Here is a 20,807-nt window from a genome sequence, read left to right on the forward strand (position 1 = left end):
AAGGATATTTTAGTTCATTTTGGGAACATAAAATCAAGTGTTTAACAATAGCCATCTACAGTAATTATCCAAATTTGAACCCAGTTGAGATCCATATGTTCCAACAAAGGCCTTGAACTGTTCTGCATGAAGAAGTTGTCTGTCATACCACAGCTAAACAGGGACTCCCATAATACACCACAGCCTACAAATATGGCTGCCAAGGACTACAACTCCCAACCCAGCACACAGGCACGTTCACAATCTCTGGCGTTCTAATCATACACACACACACACACACACACCTGTTGCCTATACACACACACTACCCTTTAAAAGAGACTGGGTATTCACAAAGACTTTGTGAAGTATATGCTCAGTACCTTTTGTCTCCATCGTTACCAAGCCGTTGTTTGTTATTGCTTCGCTGGTTTTTCATTCTGTTTGTTCTCGATTATGATTACCTGCCCGTCCTATTCTAGTCTGTTTGTTTGATCGCCTGACCCTTGCCTGACTACTGTTTACGATTTTGCTCTATGATTTGGTTTTTGACATTTCATTAAAGCTGCCTTACCAGCAATTGCTTCCTTCTGAACCATTACATGACATGGTGCAAGTGTTTCAGACTTGTTAGACATCACAGGAAGAGAGTCAGCACTGATATTCTCTCCTTGTGAGGGTTCACCAAATATTAATATTAGGGGTGCCAATAATTTTTGAAACCAGTGATTTGCAGCATATTTTTTAGATTTGAAAAAAAAAAAGTAGCATTAAAATATAGTCTCAGTGGGTTTAATCTCAATATATCAGTTGATGCATTTTACAGATTCATTGGTACTAATATTTTTGATAGATGTCAATAATTCTGGAGTTGACTATATGCTATATGGAAAACACACAAAAAAAACGAATTGAAAGTCTTTGGTAACATGGTACCAGTGCTCTTTATCCATGAAAGAGGAATGTTGGACTTCTAAATGCTTTCCTTAGTACTTTACTGTTGCCATGGCTTCCAACCAATGGTCATAGTGAAGTTATGCATGGTGCGCTTCTGCTTGTCTCAACTACAGCTGAATTCTCTTCCTCGCTAGCCCTCAGGGAGCAAATGCTAGAGGGAAAGAAAGTGGCAAATATATTCTCACTGGAGTGCTGGAGTAGTGCCTGTAAAGGCTGAAAATGAAGGGCATGGGAGTATCACGTTGTAGCCTAGGCTGAACTCTGTGTTCAACCTGGGCATGTCAGCTTCACCAACAGTCTCTGCACCTCTGTCTCATTTCATCTTCAGAGCTGGGCTGATCTCTCAGCACTCCTTGCTCTCTTTTATTCACAGCTCAATGCTGGAGATGTGCAAGCGGAAAGATGAAAAGAAGGAGAAAGAGAGAGAGTGAGAGCAAAACGTAGGAAGAAGGCAAATTTATAAGAAAACTGGATTAAATATTAACCTAAAGAGTTCTGTCAGGTCTTCAGTGTATATGAATGTTTAGCTGGATATAATGGCAGAATGTCACAGCAAAACAACTCAGCCAGTAAACCTGGAGAAAATGCTAGCTGTGAGACTTTACTACACCATTTTTTTTTCATTCATTGTGTCTCTCCTCTTCTCTCCTGTGTTCTCATTGGGCACGAACCTCATTCACATAAAATACATTATAAGACGTAGGTTATATATGAGAGAAGTTATTAGCTGAATCCACATTTCTAGGATTTTCCTCACTATTTGAGAAAAATAGATAGACGGGAATATGAAAAAAAGACATCCTTAAATGTTAAATACATTTGTCTTGGCCAGTTCAGCAACATTTCAGTCACTGTTTTATTTTATAGTGAGATTTCACAAGCCAGCGAGGACGGCTTTAATCTGTCATATCGAGGTCGTATGAGGAAATCTGTTTCTGGGGGAATAAACTGGTCCATCTGAGTGTGCCAAGCATACTGAAACACACACACACATACACACAAAACACAGAACAGCACACCAGTTATCTCCACCATCAAATCCTTCGCTATATCTGATATATCTGACAGCAGTGTTAACATGATCCAGTCTGTCTTACGTTCCACATAAATTCTCTCTCTCTCAGTCCCGCTCTCTCTTTTCTCTCATACAGTACACATACACACACATGCATAGACATGTAATGTATATACACATACATAGTTTATATACCAACAGACCACTTACATACTCCTTAAGCTCTGTTACCTCCTTGCAGGATGAGCCACTTTTCCTTTTGGTGCTTTTGCATGGTTAAAGCTGGTGATGGGATCCTTTCAGGTTACTGTGAGCACACTCGTGCAAGCTGAACACGTTTAGTGCAGACAGGGCCTCCCCCATCCCTGGTACAGAATGCATTAATATACATGAAGACATTAGAAAGGCATATGATACTGCTGTTTTGTATGGAGATGGAGATTGAGGTGAAGGGCTCCAGGGCACTGGGCCAGCTGTAGCACTAAGAGAGCAGCAGCCTACTTTAACCACCTTAAGTTAACTCAGGCTCACTTTATATGAGAGGACTGTTCCACAGTGCAGTGCTGATATTGCCTGGTCAGTAAATCACTCCATAAAGTACTTTTCATGGGCATATTGGGAGTCATTGATGTGTCCTACTGAGGCTTTCATCAGTGATGGTGTTTCGGGACCCCTGAGTTGGCTGTTTTTAATTAGAAACCAAAAGTTGTAATGTATAATGAGACCATTTAGACTGTGTGACCATTGTGTCTGCGTGTGTGCGGTCAGCTCCAGAATTATTGCCGCTCATGGCAAAGATAGGTGAAAAATGTCGTAAATGTCTGTTGTTAATTAGCTTTACCTCAAACTGAAAATATGAGAAAAATCTACCTTTTAATTGACATAAAAATTATTACTAATTGGGAAAAAATGTCTTATATTTTTATTATTATTTTTTTTAACAAAACCATGTGTGTCACAGGTACAGTATTGGCATTCCTGCATTTAGTACTTTTTAGAACCTCCTTTTGCCAATATATCAGACCTGAGTTTTCTTACTGTATATATTGCTTGATGAGATTTGAGAATACATAGCAAATCTGAGACCACTCTTAAATACAGAATCTCTCTCTAGATTCTCCAGAATCCTCTCCTGTGGACTGTCTTCTTCAGCTTACCCACAAGGTTTAATTGGGGACTGGGATGTCCAGGCCAAAAGCTTGATTCTGTGGTCATTGAACCATGACCTAGTTGTAGCTTCTTGGCAGAGGCAGCCAGAATTTCATTTAAAGTCTCCTGGTACATCATGGAGTCCATGATGCCAGTGAGGATTAGGTTCTCTTCTGCATTACCATTCTTTTTATTCCACCTTGAGTTTTTGTTTCCATTAAGCTCTATTTTTCTCTCATCTGACCATAAAACTTGATTACAAACTCCAGGGCCTTACATTTTTGGTTAAATGAAAGAAAAGCCTTTCTTAGAGCGCACCCTCAAAACAGCTCGCATGGAAGGGGCACCAAATTATAGATTTGGAGACTCTGGTGACCCCCCAAGTGCAACATTTTCTCTAACTCTCCAACCTTGAACCTTTTGAGAAATTCTTTCCTCTCTAAATATCTTCCTCATTCAGTACAGCGCAGCTTTTTATACAGCAAGTCAAAAGGTACACACTCATTCAGTATTTAATAGTGGTTAAATAACTATCTGAGAAAGGTTACACTTTGTCACACACATCATATACAAAATTTTTGCTTGCTGTAGCAACCAAATTTGTTAGCCAGAGTTATAAAGCCAAAGCTGATGCAATATTTGTGTCATGACCTGAAAAGTTTTGAACTTTTTTCTATATTGATTCCACTTGCTGCTCTACCCCATCATTGTTCCAGCCTGCACAGCAATTGTTGAGTCCAGTGTGAAAACCCCTTTATGTATTGAAAAGGAGCAGTTACAACCACGTTTGGAATTTAAGCAAGTTGGCTGTTACCAGTACAGCAAGCCATCACATTACATTCAAACACAATGGGCCTCATTTATCAATCTTTAAGTAAAATTGTGCATAAAAGTGTTGAACATGCACTGGAATGGCACAAGATATTTTGTTTACCTTTACATTTACATTTATTCATTTAGCAGACGCTTTTATCCAAAGTGACTTACAAATGAGGAAATACAAGCAAAGTGATATATCAACAATACAATACAATACAAGTAGTGCAAAACAAGTAGTACATCCATTCAAGATTTTTAAGTTTTTATCGGATTAAGTAAAATGATTATTTTTTTAAATAATGTGGGGGTTGGCATTTTAGGGGTTAGTTAAGTGCTAATGGAAGAGGTGGGTCTTTAACTGTTTTTTAAAAATAGTTACGATTTGTTGGTCGAATTAGTGCTGGCTCTAAAGTGTTGCACAGCATTAAAAGAAGATTCTGTAACAAATGCAAATGAATTATAAGCCAGCTTTCATCCTCCGAAAAATATCATACCAGTCTCTAAATATCTGTTTCCTCCTAAGCGAAATCGTCCGGTAGTTTAATGCCAGGGCAGTGTGTCGGCTTATGGCTACCACATGCACAGACCAGCTTGCCCTCTTTTTATACGGTACTATTTTATTTTGTTGTAATCAAATGATTAGTCTTATTTGTCTTAATTTATAAATGTGTGTTGGCATGCTTTCTTTAATGCCTTTATTATGAACTGACTGGGATTCACAACACTTTTTTATTAAATCCATATTCACAATTGAAAAACTGAAGATCCTATAACTGGATTTTCATGAATACTGAATTTATTTATGAATGCAGATTTTTAGAAATAAATTTGTTTATATCCAACTTGATATATGAGGCCCAATTCTGAGTGAATATCGAGCTCATAGACAAACAAAAATAATGAAGAAAGACACAACAAAGCAAAGTTTTGACTCTAAAAGACCTTATAAAGTAATTGCAGTATTTTGGCTGGAGAGCAGATTTTGCATTATTCATTGCACCTGTGATTGGTACTCCTTTGTAATGTTAACTTAAAAATAAATACATTTCCTGCTAGAAAATACAGCTTGGTCTGACCAACCAGCTGACAAAAAAAAGACCAAGCTGCTAAAGTAAGTGGAAAGAATTTGAGTTACGCCTACAAATGCAACATCATACACGAGTTGTTTCAAGAAAAGAACAAAACAGCAAAGTAATTAGAAAATCTCAAACAAGCACAATAACAAAGGAAAATTTCAGCTGCCTAAGCCATCATTTTGACCAGCAGTCTGTGTTTTATCAGCTCATCAGTACCAAATGGATTGATTATTTTAGGACAGTTATTCTATTAAAATTTTTGAATAATGTTCGACAACTGCATTACAGTCATGTGAAATAAGCACACCCCATGGAAATTGTTGGCTTTTTCACATATTTGGACAAGCAAACATTTGATCAATCTTGAAACAGTGCCTATTAATAAAGTTGATGTACTTGAACAAACCCACAGGGAAAAATAGCATTTTCAGTCATTTATTTAACAGAAATATCAATAGATATGATATTCTTTTGTGGAAGAAGTAAGTGTACCCTTGGCCTCAGAAGCTAGTATTGCCCCCTTTAGCAGAAATAACTTCTTGAAATTGTTTTACATAATTGTCCAGCAGGCTTCCTGGAATTTTTGACCACTCTTCCATGCAATATTCTTTCAGTTGCAAGATGTTTGAGGGTTTTCTTGCATGTACCATTCCATGCCATTCCATGGTGGTTTTGCTAGTGTACTTTGTGTCATTATCCTGTTGAAAGGTCCACTTTTGATTCAACTTCAACTTTTGGACAGATGGCCTCACATTATCTACAAGCCCTCTTTGATATGATGCAGAATTCATAGTTGAATCAATGAATGCAAGCTGTCCAGTCCCTGAGGCAGGGAAGCAACCCCAAACCATAACATTTCCACCACGGTGCTTCACAGTTGGTATGAGGTGCTTCTCCTGAAAAGCTGTCTTTTGTCTGCACCAAACTTGTCTGCTGTTGTTGCGGCCAAACAACTCTATCTTTGATTCTTCTGTCCAGAACACATTATTCCAAAAGGCCTGGTCTTTGCTCATATGCTCATTGGCAAACTGTAGTCTTGCAAAGGCTTTTTCCTGGCATGCCTCTCATGCAGGTCACAGGTCATTGCACATTTGTGCAATCTCTTTCTGATTGTAGAAGCATATACTTTGACACCAACAGTTGCAAGACTTAGTAGCAGATCCTGTGATGAAATTTTGGAGTTCTTGGAGACTTCTTTTTGCATCAGACTCTTGATCTGCTCTTGGGCTGAATTTGCTGGGCTCGGCCAGTCCTGGACAAATTGGCAGTTGTTTGAAATCTGCGCCATTTGTAGATGATTTTCCTTACAGTGGAATGATGTGTTTCAAATCATTTGGAGATCTTTTTAAATCCCTTGCCAGACTCATAGGCATCCACAGCCTTTTTTCTGAAGGCCCTATAGAGCTTGGCATGATGACACCACACACCTCAATAATAAAGAGAACTCCAGACACTAGCTATGAGAGGGGTATAAATAAGACATGTTCCACATGCACTCCCAAAGCAGGTTCTCATGGTTTTGAAGGTGTGATTTGTAGGGGTGTACTTATTTTTTCCACGTGACTGGTCTGTTTTTTTGTTTATTTAAATTGTGAAAATTACTTAAATGTCAATTTTATTTGTCATTTAATAGAGTGAATCAACTTTATTAATAGGCACTGTTTCAAACAGGATCAAATGTTTGCTTGTCAAAATATGTAAAATAAAAATCATCAACAATTTTCATGGGGTGTACTTATTTTTTCACATGACTAAGTGTATTAAGTGCAATGCATGTAAGTGTTTATTGTTAATGTGTGTTTTTCAGTTTAGAAGTACTAATGCTTCCTGCAAAAAACGTACTGTAGAATGTCATTGTGCAGGGTGCATGTTTTATCGGAGCTGTGGTATAACCGTGTGTGGTTTTTGTGTCTTTCTGTTCAGTATAGGCCTACTGATCTTAGCAAAGGCATTGGACAGAGAGACCATTGACCAGTACCGGCTCATCGTGACGGCCTCCGATGGCCATCCCGGAGGGGTAAAGCTCCATCCATCTTTATTTAATAAACTTGCTAGAGTATGATTTCTCACTTCAGACATAACCTTAAAGGTCTAGTATTATTTCTTATAACCTGGTTTTGTGGATGTAAACAGTCTACATAAACAGTCTACTTCACAGCAGAGTCAACAACAGAGGCTGTATACCCAAGGCCATTTTACTTGAAAACATTTTTATGATGTATCTTTTAGTCGTGCGTGTACGGTAAGAGACACATGTAAGACAAATTTTCTACATGTCCACCCTGCATTGTTTTTCTTTTACACATGCACGAATCCATTAAAAAATTCCTTTAGAAAACATTAATCTATTACCTAACGATTTAATTACGTAAATCAATGTATTTACATTGTATCATTGTTGTTACCTTTTCAACAGTGTTCTCAGTCAAATCACGCTTCTCACAAGGTTAAATTCCCTCCCAAATTGCACTTCTCTTTAATCATCTCTGTTGAATGAACTTCATTTGATGCTTTATGCTTAGGCCTGCTCTCAAAAATAACCTCATAATCATCTCAAGATCTTCATAAATGGCAAAAAAAAAAAAACAGTCATTTAAATTTTAAAAAGTGTGAAATGAAACCGTGAAAGTTTTTTTTTTTTCTTAGTATGTTGGTGTGAAGCAGATTAGATTGAGCTCTCAAGTATATGTAGAATTCTTTTTTAAAACAGACATGGCTTTCAATCAGTGAACTGTAGTACATATATGGAATCACTCATGATCAGTTCCACTGATTAAAAACTAAACAGTGTTTATCACATTATGGAAACAAATACTTAAATTGTACGTTATGGGGCTAGACTCCACAATATTACATCAACATTGTATTTGTGTGTGTGGAGTTTGCATGTTCTCCCCGTGCTGCGGGGATTTCCTCTGGGTGCTCCGGCTTCCTCCAGTCCAAAGACATGCATGGTAGGCATGGTAGGCATGTCTAAAGTGTCCGTAGTGTATGAATGGGTGTTGGAATGTCTATGTGATTGTGCCCTGCGATGGATTGGCACCGTGTCCAGGGATAGGTTCCAGGTTCCCCAGTGACCCTGAAGAGGATAAGTGGTATAGAAGATGGATGGATGGATGGACCTGGAAACCATCCAGAGCAGAAAATGTGATCACAGCAAATGTGGCCAGTGTACTCATGTCTGCCCATTTGCTCATGCTGTGCTTTTGAGTGTGCAAAAGTTTGTTACAAGTCAAACATGAAATAAAAATTTGAGGATCTGTCAGTTCAGTCATTTTCTACATTTTGTGCACCTAAGCTAGAGCGCCTTTTTTTTTTTTTTTTAACAGTTATATAATGAAACTAAGGCCAGTAATACACTCGTAGATTGGCTAGCGGTCACCTGTACACTTCATTAAATGTGAATGCACCTTTGCTGCCAAACTCTGATAACCAAATAAAAATCCTTTCATTTAATCATTCACTTTAATGGGGCAATTTCTCAAAGCTGCGTATGCTCCACATTATGCCCCCAACCCCCCCCCACCCCCCCATCTCTGGTTCTGTTTCATTCTTCTCTCTGTTATTACAGCTGATAACAGCATGAACTGTTATCAGTTGTATCAGTTGTTTATGAGGTTTTTTGTTCATATCCATATGGTTTAAACACACACACACACACACACACACACACACACACACATGAAATCCAAGCCTGGATCATTTTAACACTCTTTTTATTCACTTTGTATTTTCAAATGTGTCAGCCATCCATTATATGTACCTTAAAAAAGAGAGATTAAATGTAAATCTAGGTGCTTAAGTGCATTAGCTTTAAAAGTGTACTTACTCAGCTTTTATCTGCTTAGTAAGTCAAAGGGGAAAGTTGGTGAGACAGAGGCGGTATGTGGATATGTTAAATAAATACTAGCAGCTCATTTATCAGACCTTTTGTGATCGATGTCATGGCACACCTGCTGGACTGTAATCAGGCCAATACTTCAACTGGTATCAGTGACATAATTGCCACTGAAAAGGACAAGCGCCAGTCCTGACACACAACAGCCCACTGACTGTATTAAGTTCTGATGATACAAGCTCTCACTGTGTATGGTGTACCTTATTTCCCGACTATTCTCTGACACTGTGTTCTTTTTATCACTATCTCATTTTGGAAATGCATACCTAAAAAGAAAAAGGGAAAAGCTGTTTGATTAGTTAATGGTAGAAAACAAACAAGAATGCGTTTACTTCAATAACTCAATAAAACATCCAAAAGCTAATGAATTTTTCACTCTATTGAAAAAAAAAAACAGTAATACAGTGTTAATCATGCTGACGTCCAAGGGAGAAAAATTATATAAGAGGCTCTCAATGTTTGAATACTGTGAAGAACATGGATGCAGACCAAAAATTCTATGCCTCATCCTCTCACATACATCGATCTGCCATAACATTAAAACCACTGACAGCTGAAGTGAATAACATTGATTAACTTGTTACAGTGGCACCTGTCAAAGGGTGGCATATATTATGCATCAAGTGAACAGTCAGTTCTTCAAGTTGATGTGTTGGAAGCATTAAAAATGGGCAAGTATAAGTGTCTGAGCAACTTTGACAAGGGCCAGGTTGTGTTGACTAGAAGACTGGGTCAGAGCATCTCCAAAATAGCAGGTCTTGTGGGGTGTTCCCGGTATGCAGTGGTTAGTACCTACCAAAAGTGCACAAAAGAAGGCCATCCAGAGAACTGGCAACAGGGTCGTGGGCTCCCAAGGCTCACTGATCCGCGTGGAGAGCGAAAGCTTGACTATTTGGTCTGATCCCACAGAAGAGCTATTGTACAATTTGCTGAAAAGGTTGATGCTAGTTATAATAGAAAGGTGTCAGAACACATAGTGCATCACAGCTTGTGGGGCTGTGTAGCTGCAGACTGCTCAGAGTACCCATGCTGACCCCTATCCACTGCTGAAAGTGGGCACGTGAGCATCAGAACTGTACCATGGAGCAATGGTAGAAGGTGGCGTGGTCTGATGAATCATGTTTATTTTACATCATGTGGATGGCTGGGTGCGTGTTTGTCCCTTACCTGGGGAAGAGATGGAACCAGGATGCACTATGGGAGGAAGCAAGCTAGCAGACGCAGTGTCATGCTCTGGGCAATGTTCTGAGAAACCTTGGGTCCTGGCATTCATTTGGGTGTTACTTTGACACATACCACCTACCTAAACAGTGTTTCAGATCAAGTACCCCCCTTTATGGCAACAGTATTCCCTAATGGCAGTGGCCTCTTTCAGCAGGATAATGCGCCCTGCTACACTGCAAAAATTGTTCAGGAATGGTTTAAGGAACATGGCAAAGAGTTCAAGTTGTTAACTTGGCCTCCAGATTCTCCAGATCTCAATCAGTTTGAGCAACCGTGGGATGTGCTGGACAAACAAGTTCGATCCATAGAGGCTCCACCTCACAACTTACAGGACTTAAAGGATCTGCTGCTAACTTCTTCAGAGGTCTTGCGGAGTCCATGCCTCAATGCGTCAGAGCTGTTTTGGCGGCACAAGGGGGACCTACACAATATTAGGCAGGCGGTTTTAAAGTTATGGCTGATCGGTGTATGTTCCATTTAAATCACGAATTTTGTGGGTTTACGTATTGTGACAAATACCATATGTTCAGTCTGTCACAGAACATTTTATCCCATATACTAAGTGCTTGTGTTTGGAAATGGAAATATGTATATTGTAAAAATAATGTAGAGACTCTTGCATAGTTATCATTTATCTATAGTAAAGCTTTGATGACACACTTTCATATAGTTGTAAATTCCTTTTTTTAAATTAATATTTAAAAGGGTATGATACAATAGATCAAGCATGTTTTGTTCCCTGCGATACTGTCAAGACTTCATGCAACAGAACACATTGATTAGTTGGAATAATTGTGTTAGATTAGCAAATTTGGATATTCTGCAGTTCTATAGAGTAAGCTGCTTCACCCATTAGCCCGAATAAAAAATTAAAAAATGCATCAGTGCAGAGCAGAAGATTGTTTCATGACAGTGAAGCTTGCCAGAAAATATCTAGTTAATGGTAATTATTTTTTTAATGTTTTCAATGTTTTACATTTGTAAAGAATACATTTATGCATGCATGCATATTCCTTCCCTAAAATCTGTGTGATATGTTATATGTGTTAATTATTCTTGCATATATCCCCCACACACACGTGCACACACACACATTACTTTTTCAGCTTTTTTAGGTTTACTATGTATGTGAGAATTGGAAGATGAGAAATACTCAATATGTGTCATAATATTCATAATATTCATATAATATTCATGTAGTTGATTTAATATTCAGCTGTCTGTAAACATGTTGCTGAAAATATATTAGAGATACATTCATTATTGTTACTTTGACTGTGCTACATTTATAACCGCTCTTTCTTTACTACATATGCATAATTGTATTTAATTTCTAATAGGTTTTTCAGAGTTAATACCTTAACCATTTAGATTTTTCCTTAGAAAATTGCACGTATATTTATGTGAAAATATGGATCTCTTCACAGTAAACTTATTATCAAGTTATCAAGACTTTTCCTACCTTCCTAACCCATACTCTCTTTACATGCAGACATCCACTGCTACTGTCAGTGTTGTGGTCACAGATGTGAACGACAATGACCCGACCTTTGACCTCACCTTGCCTAGGAATTTGACTGTACAGGAGGAGAGGGCCAATTTGTCTGTGGGTCAAGTTCGGGTGAGTATCTCCGTGGCATAGCGCATATGCTCATTGCATTATTGGATATTTAGCTTCAGATCAGTGCACTAGCTAGGTTTTTTTTCCATGCATATTTTATCTGAAACATTATCTGAAATCTATTAGAGCTTCTAAAATAATACTTCTGGTGAATTTATTATCTCCCAATTAAGCCTTAGTAAATTAAAAATCATTATTCACCTTAAAGACTGTCCATGACGACTAGCTCTGTTCCACTCCATCAAGCAGGGAGGACTTTTAATTACTGCCATAGTTTAATCATGCTTTGGTTGGTTACAGCTATAATCAACAGAAGAAGCATAACGCTTATCATATTCGATGCTGTGTCTTCATTTGTTTTGACAGCAAGCTAATTTCCTCATGTTGTTTTTAAATATAATTTCTTTCATGTATGTGTATTAAAATTGTAACAGGGTCTAAATCATCTATTTTAGGCAGAATTTGGAAATGATTTCAAAAATAGTTTGGGTATTATTATTGGGTTTTATGTATGGGTATATGCATGCATGGATTCAGGTCAGCTGATTGACTTGGCCATTGCAGAACATTCAATTTCTTTGCCTTAAAAAGTCTTGGGTTGCTTTCAAAGTATGCTTTATCTACGCTGTGAAGCAGCATTTAATGAGTTTTGAAGCAACTGGCTGAATCTGACAGCAGACAGTATATAACTGTACACTTCAGAATTCAGCCCGCTGCTTTTGTCAGTAGTCACATTATCAGTGAATACAATGGAACCAGTTCTGCTGACAGCCATACATGCCCAGACCATAAGATGAGGTGGTATGCTTTGACTCATTCTCTTCCCATCATTCTGCTACAAGCTGATCTTAAGCCTAGTACGCACTACACAATTTTAAGCCTGATTTGCAAGTCGACGAGCTCGCCGTCAAAAACCCTTTGATTGGAGGTAAATTGGCAAATATTTGGCAGTCAATCGTTATGTGTGAACTACTCAACAACGCATCGCAGAGGCTCGCCGACACATTGCCAAGGTATTGGCAACGCCACACAGATATTTGGCATGCTAAATATCTGGAGCTGTCATTCGACTTCACATCCTGTGGTATGAAAAGTGTCAACACTGGCAGTGATTGTGACAGCGAGCTACAGCCAATGAGAGAGCAAGGCTTGGGGTAAGGTCACCGTGAGGAAGGGAAACCCGCAAAATATTTTTACTCATCTCCAATTCTCTCTGTAGCACACACAGTCCCTTCTGCCCGCGTGTGCTAATCCATTCTTTCACCCACTTTCTTTGTCTTTTCCTTTTTGGGGTTTCTTCAGCACAAATAATCACACAAACAGGTCACACTGCTTGTTTCTGTCCTATGTCCATTTTCAAATATACAACTCCTGTTTCACGCCATATATCCGTGTCACTTCTCACGTGTGTTTTCGTTACGAAAAGTAGTTTGGACACCAGATAGAGTCATCGGGTGACAGAGTCAATGTCAAATAGTGCAGTGTTTGACCCCCCTGTCGCATAGCAATCACGTAGTGTGAACACCACAATGACTTCAGGACTCCCGATTACAAGAGAGCAAGTCATGTAGTGTGAACAGCACAGCGATCTGCCAACGCTGGTAGTGTGAACTTGGCTTAGTCTCATCTGTCCACAGACTGTTATTCTAGAACTCTGAGGGCTTTTATAGATTCTTTTTGGCAAACTCTAATCTGGTCTTCCTGGTTTTAAAGCTTACCAATGGTTTACATATTGTGGTAAACCCTCTGTATTTGAGGGGCAGTGGTGGCTTGGGTTACTGATCAGAAGGTCGGGGGTTCAAACCCCAGCACTGCCACCTGCCACTGTTGGGCCCTTGAGCAAGGCCCTTAACCCTCTCTGCTCCAGGGGTGCTGTATCATGGCTGACCCTGTGCTCTGCGCTCTGCCCCAACCCCTAACATGCTGGGGTATGCGAAGAAAAGAATTTCACTGTGCTGTAATGTATATGTGATCAATAAAGACTCATAATCATTATCATTAGTCACCTTGCTTAAGTTCTCTCTTGATTGTTGGCTTTGAAACAGATACGGCTAGCTCTTGGAGGGTTTTCTTGATCTGTTGTCAAGGGGATTTTCTTCACCAGGGAAAAAAATTCTTCTTTCATTCACTACTGTTGTTATGCATGATCTTCTGGGCATTTTGGTGTTCCTGAGCTGACCTTTGGGTTTTTCAGCCTAATGATGGCTTGCTTCACCGGCAGTGACAGCTCTTTGGACTTCATATTGAGCGTTAACTGTGACAGATTTCAATTGCAAATGAAACCTGAAATCAGCTCCAGACCTTTTATCTACTTATGTATTTATTTATTTGTTTGTGTTTGCTTGTTTTTGCTAGTGACAGTTGACATTCTGGAAAGCTTGCCAATATTATGCTACTAAATGTTTTACAAGCTTGCACTGCTCCTGTCAGTGTGTCTGATTAGGAGAGGAAAAATAAAAATGGATTATTATGTCATCACTGTCAAAGTGACACTGGACATTTCTTCAGCTTTTCTAGGTTCACAGTATTACATCTTCTCTAGAAATCACTCCAGTGTTACATATTACTAACTCCCACTCTCTGTCACATACACTCACTGAAATACGCATTCCTGTGGGTTATAAACTCAGCTGGGTTGCTCTCTATTTGCAGCACATATGATACATGCAGCCTCTCCATCCCTCTTAGGGTGTATCTGGTATTTGATAGCAGTATGAATGGTGTGAGATTAAAGGCTTTTGTGTATGAGAGGTGTAATTTGAAATACAGCACAAATTATATTTTAATGAAATTGGAAGGCTGTTATTATTCAGTAATGGTGGAAGTGCTGGTCTCTAACACACATTACTCTGTATTACTCTGTATAGTCTATATGGTTTCATTACATATTGAGATCTTTCACAATGACCATAATGGAAATTGCAACTATTTGGTGCTTTTAAGCTTAGGACATGATTGTGCTACACGTTTGTTGCCTGTTTGTTTATCCTTCTCTTCACATATTAATTTACTGAGTTAATTATTGAAGACCGCATCTGCTGGGGGAGCCTGCTGTCACTAAACACATTAGCAGGATATTTAAAACCCATTTCCCTTTGGCTGTGAAATGCTTTAATTTATCATGGCTTCTGATGTTCTTTTAATTTCACTGCTTATTCATTTTGCTTATTTTAATGGCACTTCCCTCCCTTTCCTGATTCTCTTTCTCCTACCCTGCTGGATTAGTGTCAGGACTGTGTCTTTCATACTGTCTATCATAGTGTACAGTATCCCACAAAAGTGAGTACACCCCTCATATTTTTGTAAATATTTGATTATATCTTTTCATGTGACAACACTGAAGAAATGACACTTTGCTACAATGTAAAGTAGTGAGTGTACAGCTTGTGTAACAGTGTAAATTTGCTGTCCCCTCAAAATAACTCAACACACAGCCATTAATGTCTAAACCACTGGCAACAAAAGTGAGTACACCCCTAAGTGAAAATGTCCAAATTGGCCCAAACTGTCAATATTTTGTGTGGCCACCATTATTTTCCAGCACTGCCTTAACCCTCTTGGGCATGGAGTTCACCAGAGCTTCACAGGTTGCCACTGGAGTCCTGTTCCACTCCTCCATGACGACATCACGGAGCTGGTGGATGTTAGAGACCTTGTGCTCCTCCACCATCCGTTTGAGGATGCCCCACAGATGCTCAATATGGTTTAGTCCATCACCTTCACCCTCAGCTTCTTTCGCAATGCAGTGGTCATCTTGGAGGTGTGTTTGGGGTAATTATCATGTTGGAATACTGCCCTGTGGCCCAGTCACCGAAGGGAGGGGATCATGCTCTGCTTCAGTATGTCACAGTACATGTTGGCATTCATGGTTCCCTCAATGAACTGTAGCTCCCCAGTGCCGGCAGCACTCATGCAGCCCCAGACCATGACACTCCCACCACCATGCTTGACTGTAGGCAAGACACACTTGTCTTTGTACTCCTCACCTGGTTGCCGCCAAACACGCTTGACACCATCTGAACCAAATAAGATTATCTTGGTCTCATAATCCATGTCCTTAGTCTACTTGTCTTCAGCAAACTGTATGCCAGCTTTCTTGTGCATCATCTTTAGAAGAGGCTTCCTTCTGGGACGACAGCCATGCAGACCAATTTGATGCAGTGTGCGGCGTATGGTCTGAGCACTGACAGGCTGATCCCCCACCCCTTCAACATCTGCAGCAATACTGGCAGCACTCATACGGCTATTCGTTGAGGGAACCATGAATCCCAACATGTACTGTGACATACTGAAGCAGAGCATGATCAGTATGCAGTATTCCAGCATGATAACGACCCCAAACAGACCTCCAAGATGACCACTGCCTTGCTAAAGAAGCTGAGGGTGAAGGTGATGGACTGGCCAAGCATGTCTCCAGGCCTAAACACTATTGAGCATCTGTGGGGCATCCTCAAACGGATGGTGGAGGAGCACAAGGTCTCTAACATCCACCAGCTCCGTGATGTGGTCATGGAGGAGTGGAAGAGGACTCCAGTGGCAACCTCTTAAGCTCTGGTGAACTCCATGCCCAAGAGGGTTAAGGCAGTGCTGGAAAATAATGGTGGCCACACAAAATATTGACAGTTTGGGGCCAATTTGGACATTTTCACTTAGGGGTGTACTCACTTTTGTTGCCAGTGGTTTAGACATTAATGGCTGTGTGTTGAGTTATTTTGAGGGGACAGCAAATTTACACTGTTACACAAGCTGTACACTCACTACTTTACATTGTAGCAAAGTGTCATTTCTTCAGTGTTGTCACATGAAAAGATATAATCAAATATTTACAAAAATGTGAGGGGTGTACTCACTTTTGTGAGATACTGTATATGATTTCTTATGTCAAATGAAAATTATTTAAAAATGGAGCATTTTGCGAATCTGCTATACAAATCAATGAGGCTGTATATCTATGTATCTATCTATCTATTTCAGTCAATGTCTGGCTGTTTACCTGACTATCTCCATCTGTTGGCCTGCCTATCTGCTCATCTGTCCATTCATCCATCATTGATACTCAGATGCATCACTGGTTTTGCAGTGCACTAATTAAAATAGGTCTCTCGGTCTCTCTCTCTCTTTCTTTCTCTCTGTCTCTCAGTCTGTCCCTCTCTCTATATATCACACACACCATTTTTTGCTCTCCTACAGTTTTCCACCTGTCTATATATTTTGTTATGAAGAATTAGCAGCAGCACTTCTGAACCTATTAGATCTGTTTGCTTACACAGGGTTTTTATGTACACATTACACAGGGTATGCCCGTCACATTCCAACAATTACAGATTTGTAAAATAAATCCCTCCTCCAAACAGATTAAATAGTCTCATACTATACTCTCAAACTCTTTTTTTTTTGTCTTCCTGTTGCTCGTTCTAAACTGCTGTTAGACTTCAAGCTCATTAAATGCTTGATTTCCCATAGCTTGTTCCCTACGCATGGTGAAGTTTTCTGCTATATGAAGTTCTGAAAATGACAGGGTTTCCTGAACTGTAATACACTTTTTTTTCAACCTGAAACAAAACATTTTTAAGTTACCTTCAAAAGTTAAAAAGGAGGCAATGTTAGAAAGTAAATAAAATCATTTTCCCATCATTAAGTTATTTGGTTTTTTTTTTTGTAAAAAGAAGAGTTGGCAAAGTGTGTTAGTTTGCCAGAAATTATCCACAGCAACATCTCACACATACAGTGCTGTGAAAAAGTTTTCTTCTGTTTTTGTGTATATCTCATACTAATTTGTTTCAGAAATTAAAACAAAATCTAAGATAAAACAAAGATAACCCGAGTAAACACAAAATAAAGTTTTTAAATGATAACATTATTTTTTGAAGCAAAAAAAGTTATCCAATACCAGCTGGGCCTGTGGGAAAATGTATTTGCCCCCCCCCCCCCCCCCCAGTTACTAATTCCCATAATCTATGAAACTGCATTCATAATGGGGTTCTGCTGGACTAGACGCAAACAGGCCTGATTACTGCAAGCCCTGTTTAATCAAATCAACACTTAAATAAAACTTTTTCAACAGCATGAAGTTGGTTAAACGGTCTTACCCAGTAACACACTATGTTGAAATTGAAAGAAAGTCCAGAAATAATGAGGAAGAAGGTAATTGAAGTACATCAGTCTGCGGAGGGTTAACGCTATTTCAAAGGCTCTGGGACTCCAAAGAACCACCGTGAGAGTCATTATCTACAGATAGAAAAACTCGGCACAGTAGTGAACCTTCCCAGAAGTGGACGACCTTCCAAAATTCCTCCAAGAGCACAGCAATGACTCATCCAGGAAGTGACAAAAGACCCAAGGAACATCAAAGGACCTACAGGCCTCTCGTGCATCAATAAAGGTCACTGTTCATGTCCACTATCAGAAAGACACTGGCATCCATGGAAGAGTTGTGAGGTGAAAACCACTGTTAACCCAGAAGAACATTAAGGCTTATCTGAATTTTGCCTAAACATACCTTAATGATCCTCAAACCTTTATGGGAGAATGTTCTGTGGATTGATGAGTCAAAAGTGGAACTGTTTGGAAGACAGGGGTCCCGTAACATCTGGCGTAAACCAAACACCGAATTCCACAAAAAGAACATCATACCTACGGTCAAGCATGGTGGTGGAAGTGTGATGGTGTGGGGATGCTTTGCTGCTTCAGGGTCTGAGCAACTTGCAATAGTTAAGGGAAACATGAATTCTGCTCTCTACCAGAAAATCCTAAAGAAGAATGTCTGGTCTTCATTCCGTTGAAACTCAAGCACAACTGGATTATGCAGGAAGACAATGATCCAAAGCATAGGAGTAAGTCCTAGTCCTAGAATTAAGTGAAAGTCTGATCTCAGAAGCATTTGGTTGCAGTTATTGCTGCTAAAGGTGGCACAACCACATTTTACATTTAAGGGGGCAATTAGTTTTTCACATTGGTGATAGGTGTTGGATAACTTTTTTGATTCAATTAAAATAAATAAATAAGTAAATAAATAAAAACTGTATTGTGTGTTTACTCAAATTGCCTTTGTTTTATGTTGTATTTCATTTGAAGATCTAAAACTATTTCGTATGAGATACTGTACACAAGAACAGAAGAAATCAGGATGGTACATAATGTGTAAGGGAAATAAGTATTCAGACACTTTTGTTTTTGTTATTTATTATACTTCCTGTTCATATATCCACTTAAAATCTATAAACACAATGTCTTTTGATTTTGTACTTATAAATATGAACAAAAAAGAATGTATTTAGAAGTATAAACAAAGATATGTTTAAACCACGAAATTGATAGAGGAAAAAAGTATTCAGCCACCACAAATGACCAATATTAATACTTTTTTACAATGCTGTTATTGGCAACTACATTTTCCAGACATCTACAGTGAGCAATAATTAGCTTTTTGAAGTGTTGTGGTTCAATTTTGTCCCTTTCTTTTGGAAAACGGTATTTAATTCCCCAAGGTTATGAGGGTCCCTCTGATGGACTCGAAATGTCAACATCCTTAAAAATTATCAATGGGATTTAAGTCAGGAGATTGGTAAGTCCATGCAAGACCTTCTTGAGTTTATTTGGCTACATGTTTGTGGTCATTGTCTTATTGAAACATCAATCTTCTCCATAAATTCAGTTTCTTGTCCAATGAGATTAAATGCTCCATTAATATATCCTGGTACTTTGCTCCATTCATGTTTCCTTCAATGGCCTGTAATGCCACAGTGCCATTTGCAGAGAAACAGCCCCAAATAATGATGCCCCTACCTCCATATGTCACTTTAGGTTTCGTGCTCTTGGGATCATATGCACAACCCTTCTATCTCCAAACATCCAGACAAGCTGAATTATTTCCAAAAAGTTATATTTTTTTGACTGACTAGATTATATTGATCAAAAGAGTTGTGATTTCTCTAAAAGCCTGTATGAATTTCTGCATCTTTCTTCTTCTTTATAAGCAGAGGAGTTTACATATGGTCTAGGAATGGAGATGACTATGGTGCAGTATATTGCTTATTTTTCACTTCAGTTGCAGGTCGTCCTGAAACTCTTTTCAAGTGAGTGCTGGCTTCTGTCTTACATTCATCATTAGTCTGAGAGTGGATTACATTGCATGGCATACCTGTCTGGGGATGATTATTTGTGGTTCCATCTGGTTACTTTCCACAGTGTGATTTCACACACAACAGGCTCTAGAGTTTACACAGAATGGTGTGAAAAGTGAGTGAGTTGAGTGAGTGACCATTCTGTGGGTGGAAATGGCTTGTCAATAAGAGAGGTCAGAGGAAAATGGACAGATTGGTTCGAGTTGCCAGGAAGGATTACTCAAATAATCACTCTTTACAACCGCGGTGAGCAGAAAAGCATCTCAGCATGCACAAAACATTGACCTTGATGTGGATGGGCTACACCAGCAGAAGACCACATTGGGTTTCACTTCTGTCAGCCAAAAACAGGAATCTGAGTAGTGATAGGTAGTTCTAACTATATACCACGTTTTATGTCTCTAGGCAGAAGAAGATCCTCACAATTACAATAGGTTTTCAGCATTTTTGGTGCTTAGACCCGTAAATGCTAACTACATTGTTTTTTTTTTTTTAAAAAGTCTTAAGGTCTTTTTCAACTCAACAACAATACAATTTTGAAAGTACATCTGTAGATGAGTTTGACCAATCAAAAGTGGTCTAAAAATATGTGACAACACAATCTGTAATAAAGCAGGTAGGCTTTTATTGAGAAAAGTCAACAGAGAAGACCTGTATTATTATTATTACTACTACTATTATTTGTATTTCTCTATTCCTATTATATATATATATTTATATATATATATATATATATATATATATATATATATATATATATATATATATATATATATATATATATATATATAGACTATTTTTCCAGTTATATTCCTATTTAATGTGTATTCTTTATTTATCTGTTTTTTTTGTGTAATTCAGCTGTTGTAACGAGGGAATTTCCCCAGTGAAGGATCAATAAAGTTTATCTTATCTTATCTTATCTGTAGACAAGTCAGGCAGGGGT

General features: G+C 38.7%; 1 protein-coding gene across 1 annotated transcript in view; it reads left to right on the forward strand.

The window, feature by feature from the left end:
- The window catches only part of pcdh15a (protocadherin-related 15a), a 213,709-nt gene that overhangs the window by 104,513 nt on the left and 88,389 nt on the right, over positions 1-20,807 (forward strand). Inside the window, exons 18-19 of the mRNA XM_053621203.1 lie at positions 6,919-7,012; positions 11,610-11,738. Coding sequence (XP_053477178.1) covers positions 6,919-7,012; positions 11,610-11,738 — 223 coding nt within the window. The remainder of the gene's footprint in view (positions 1-6,918; positions 7,013-11,609; positions 11,739-20,807) is intronic.

This window comes from Ictalurus furcatus, chromosome 3, assembly GCF_023375685.1.
Source record: "Ictalurus furcatus strain D&B chromosome 3, Billie_1.0, whole genome shotgun sequence".
NCBI classification, from domain to species: domain Eukaryota; kingdom Metazoa; phylum Chordata; class Actinopteri; order Siluriformes; family Ictaluridae; genus Ictalurus; species Ictalurus furcatus.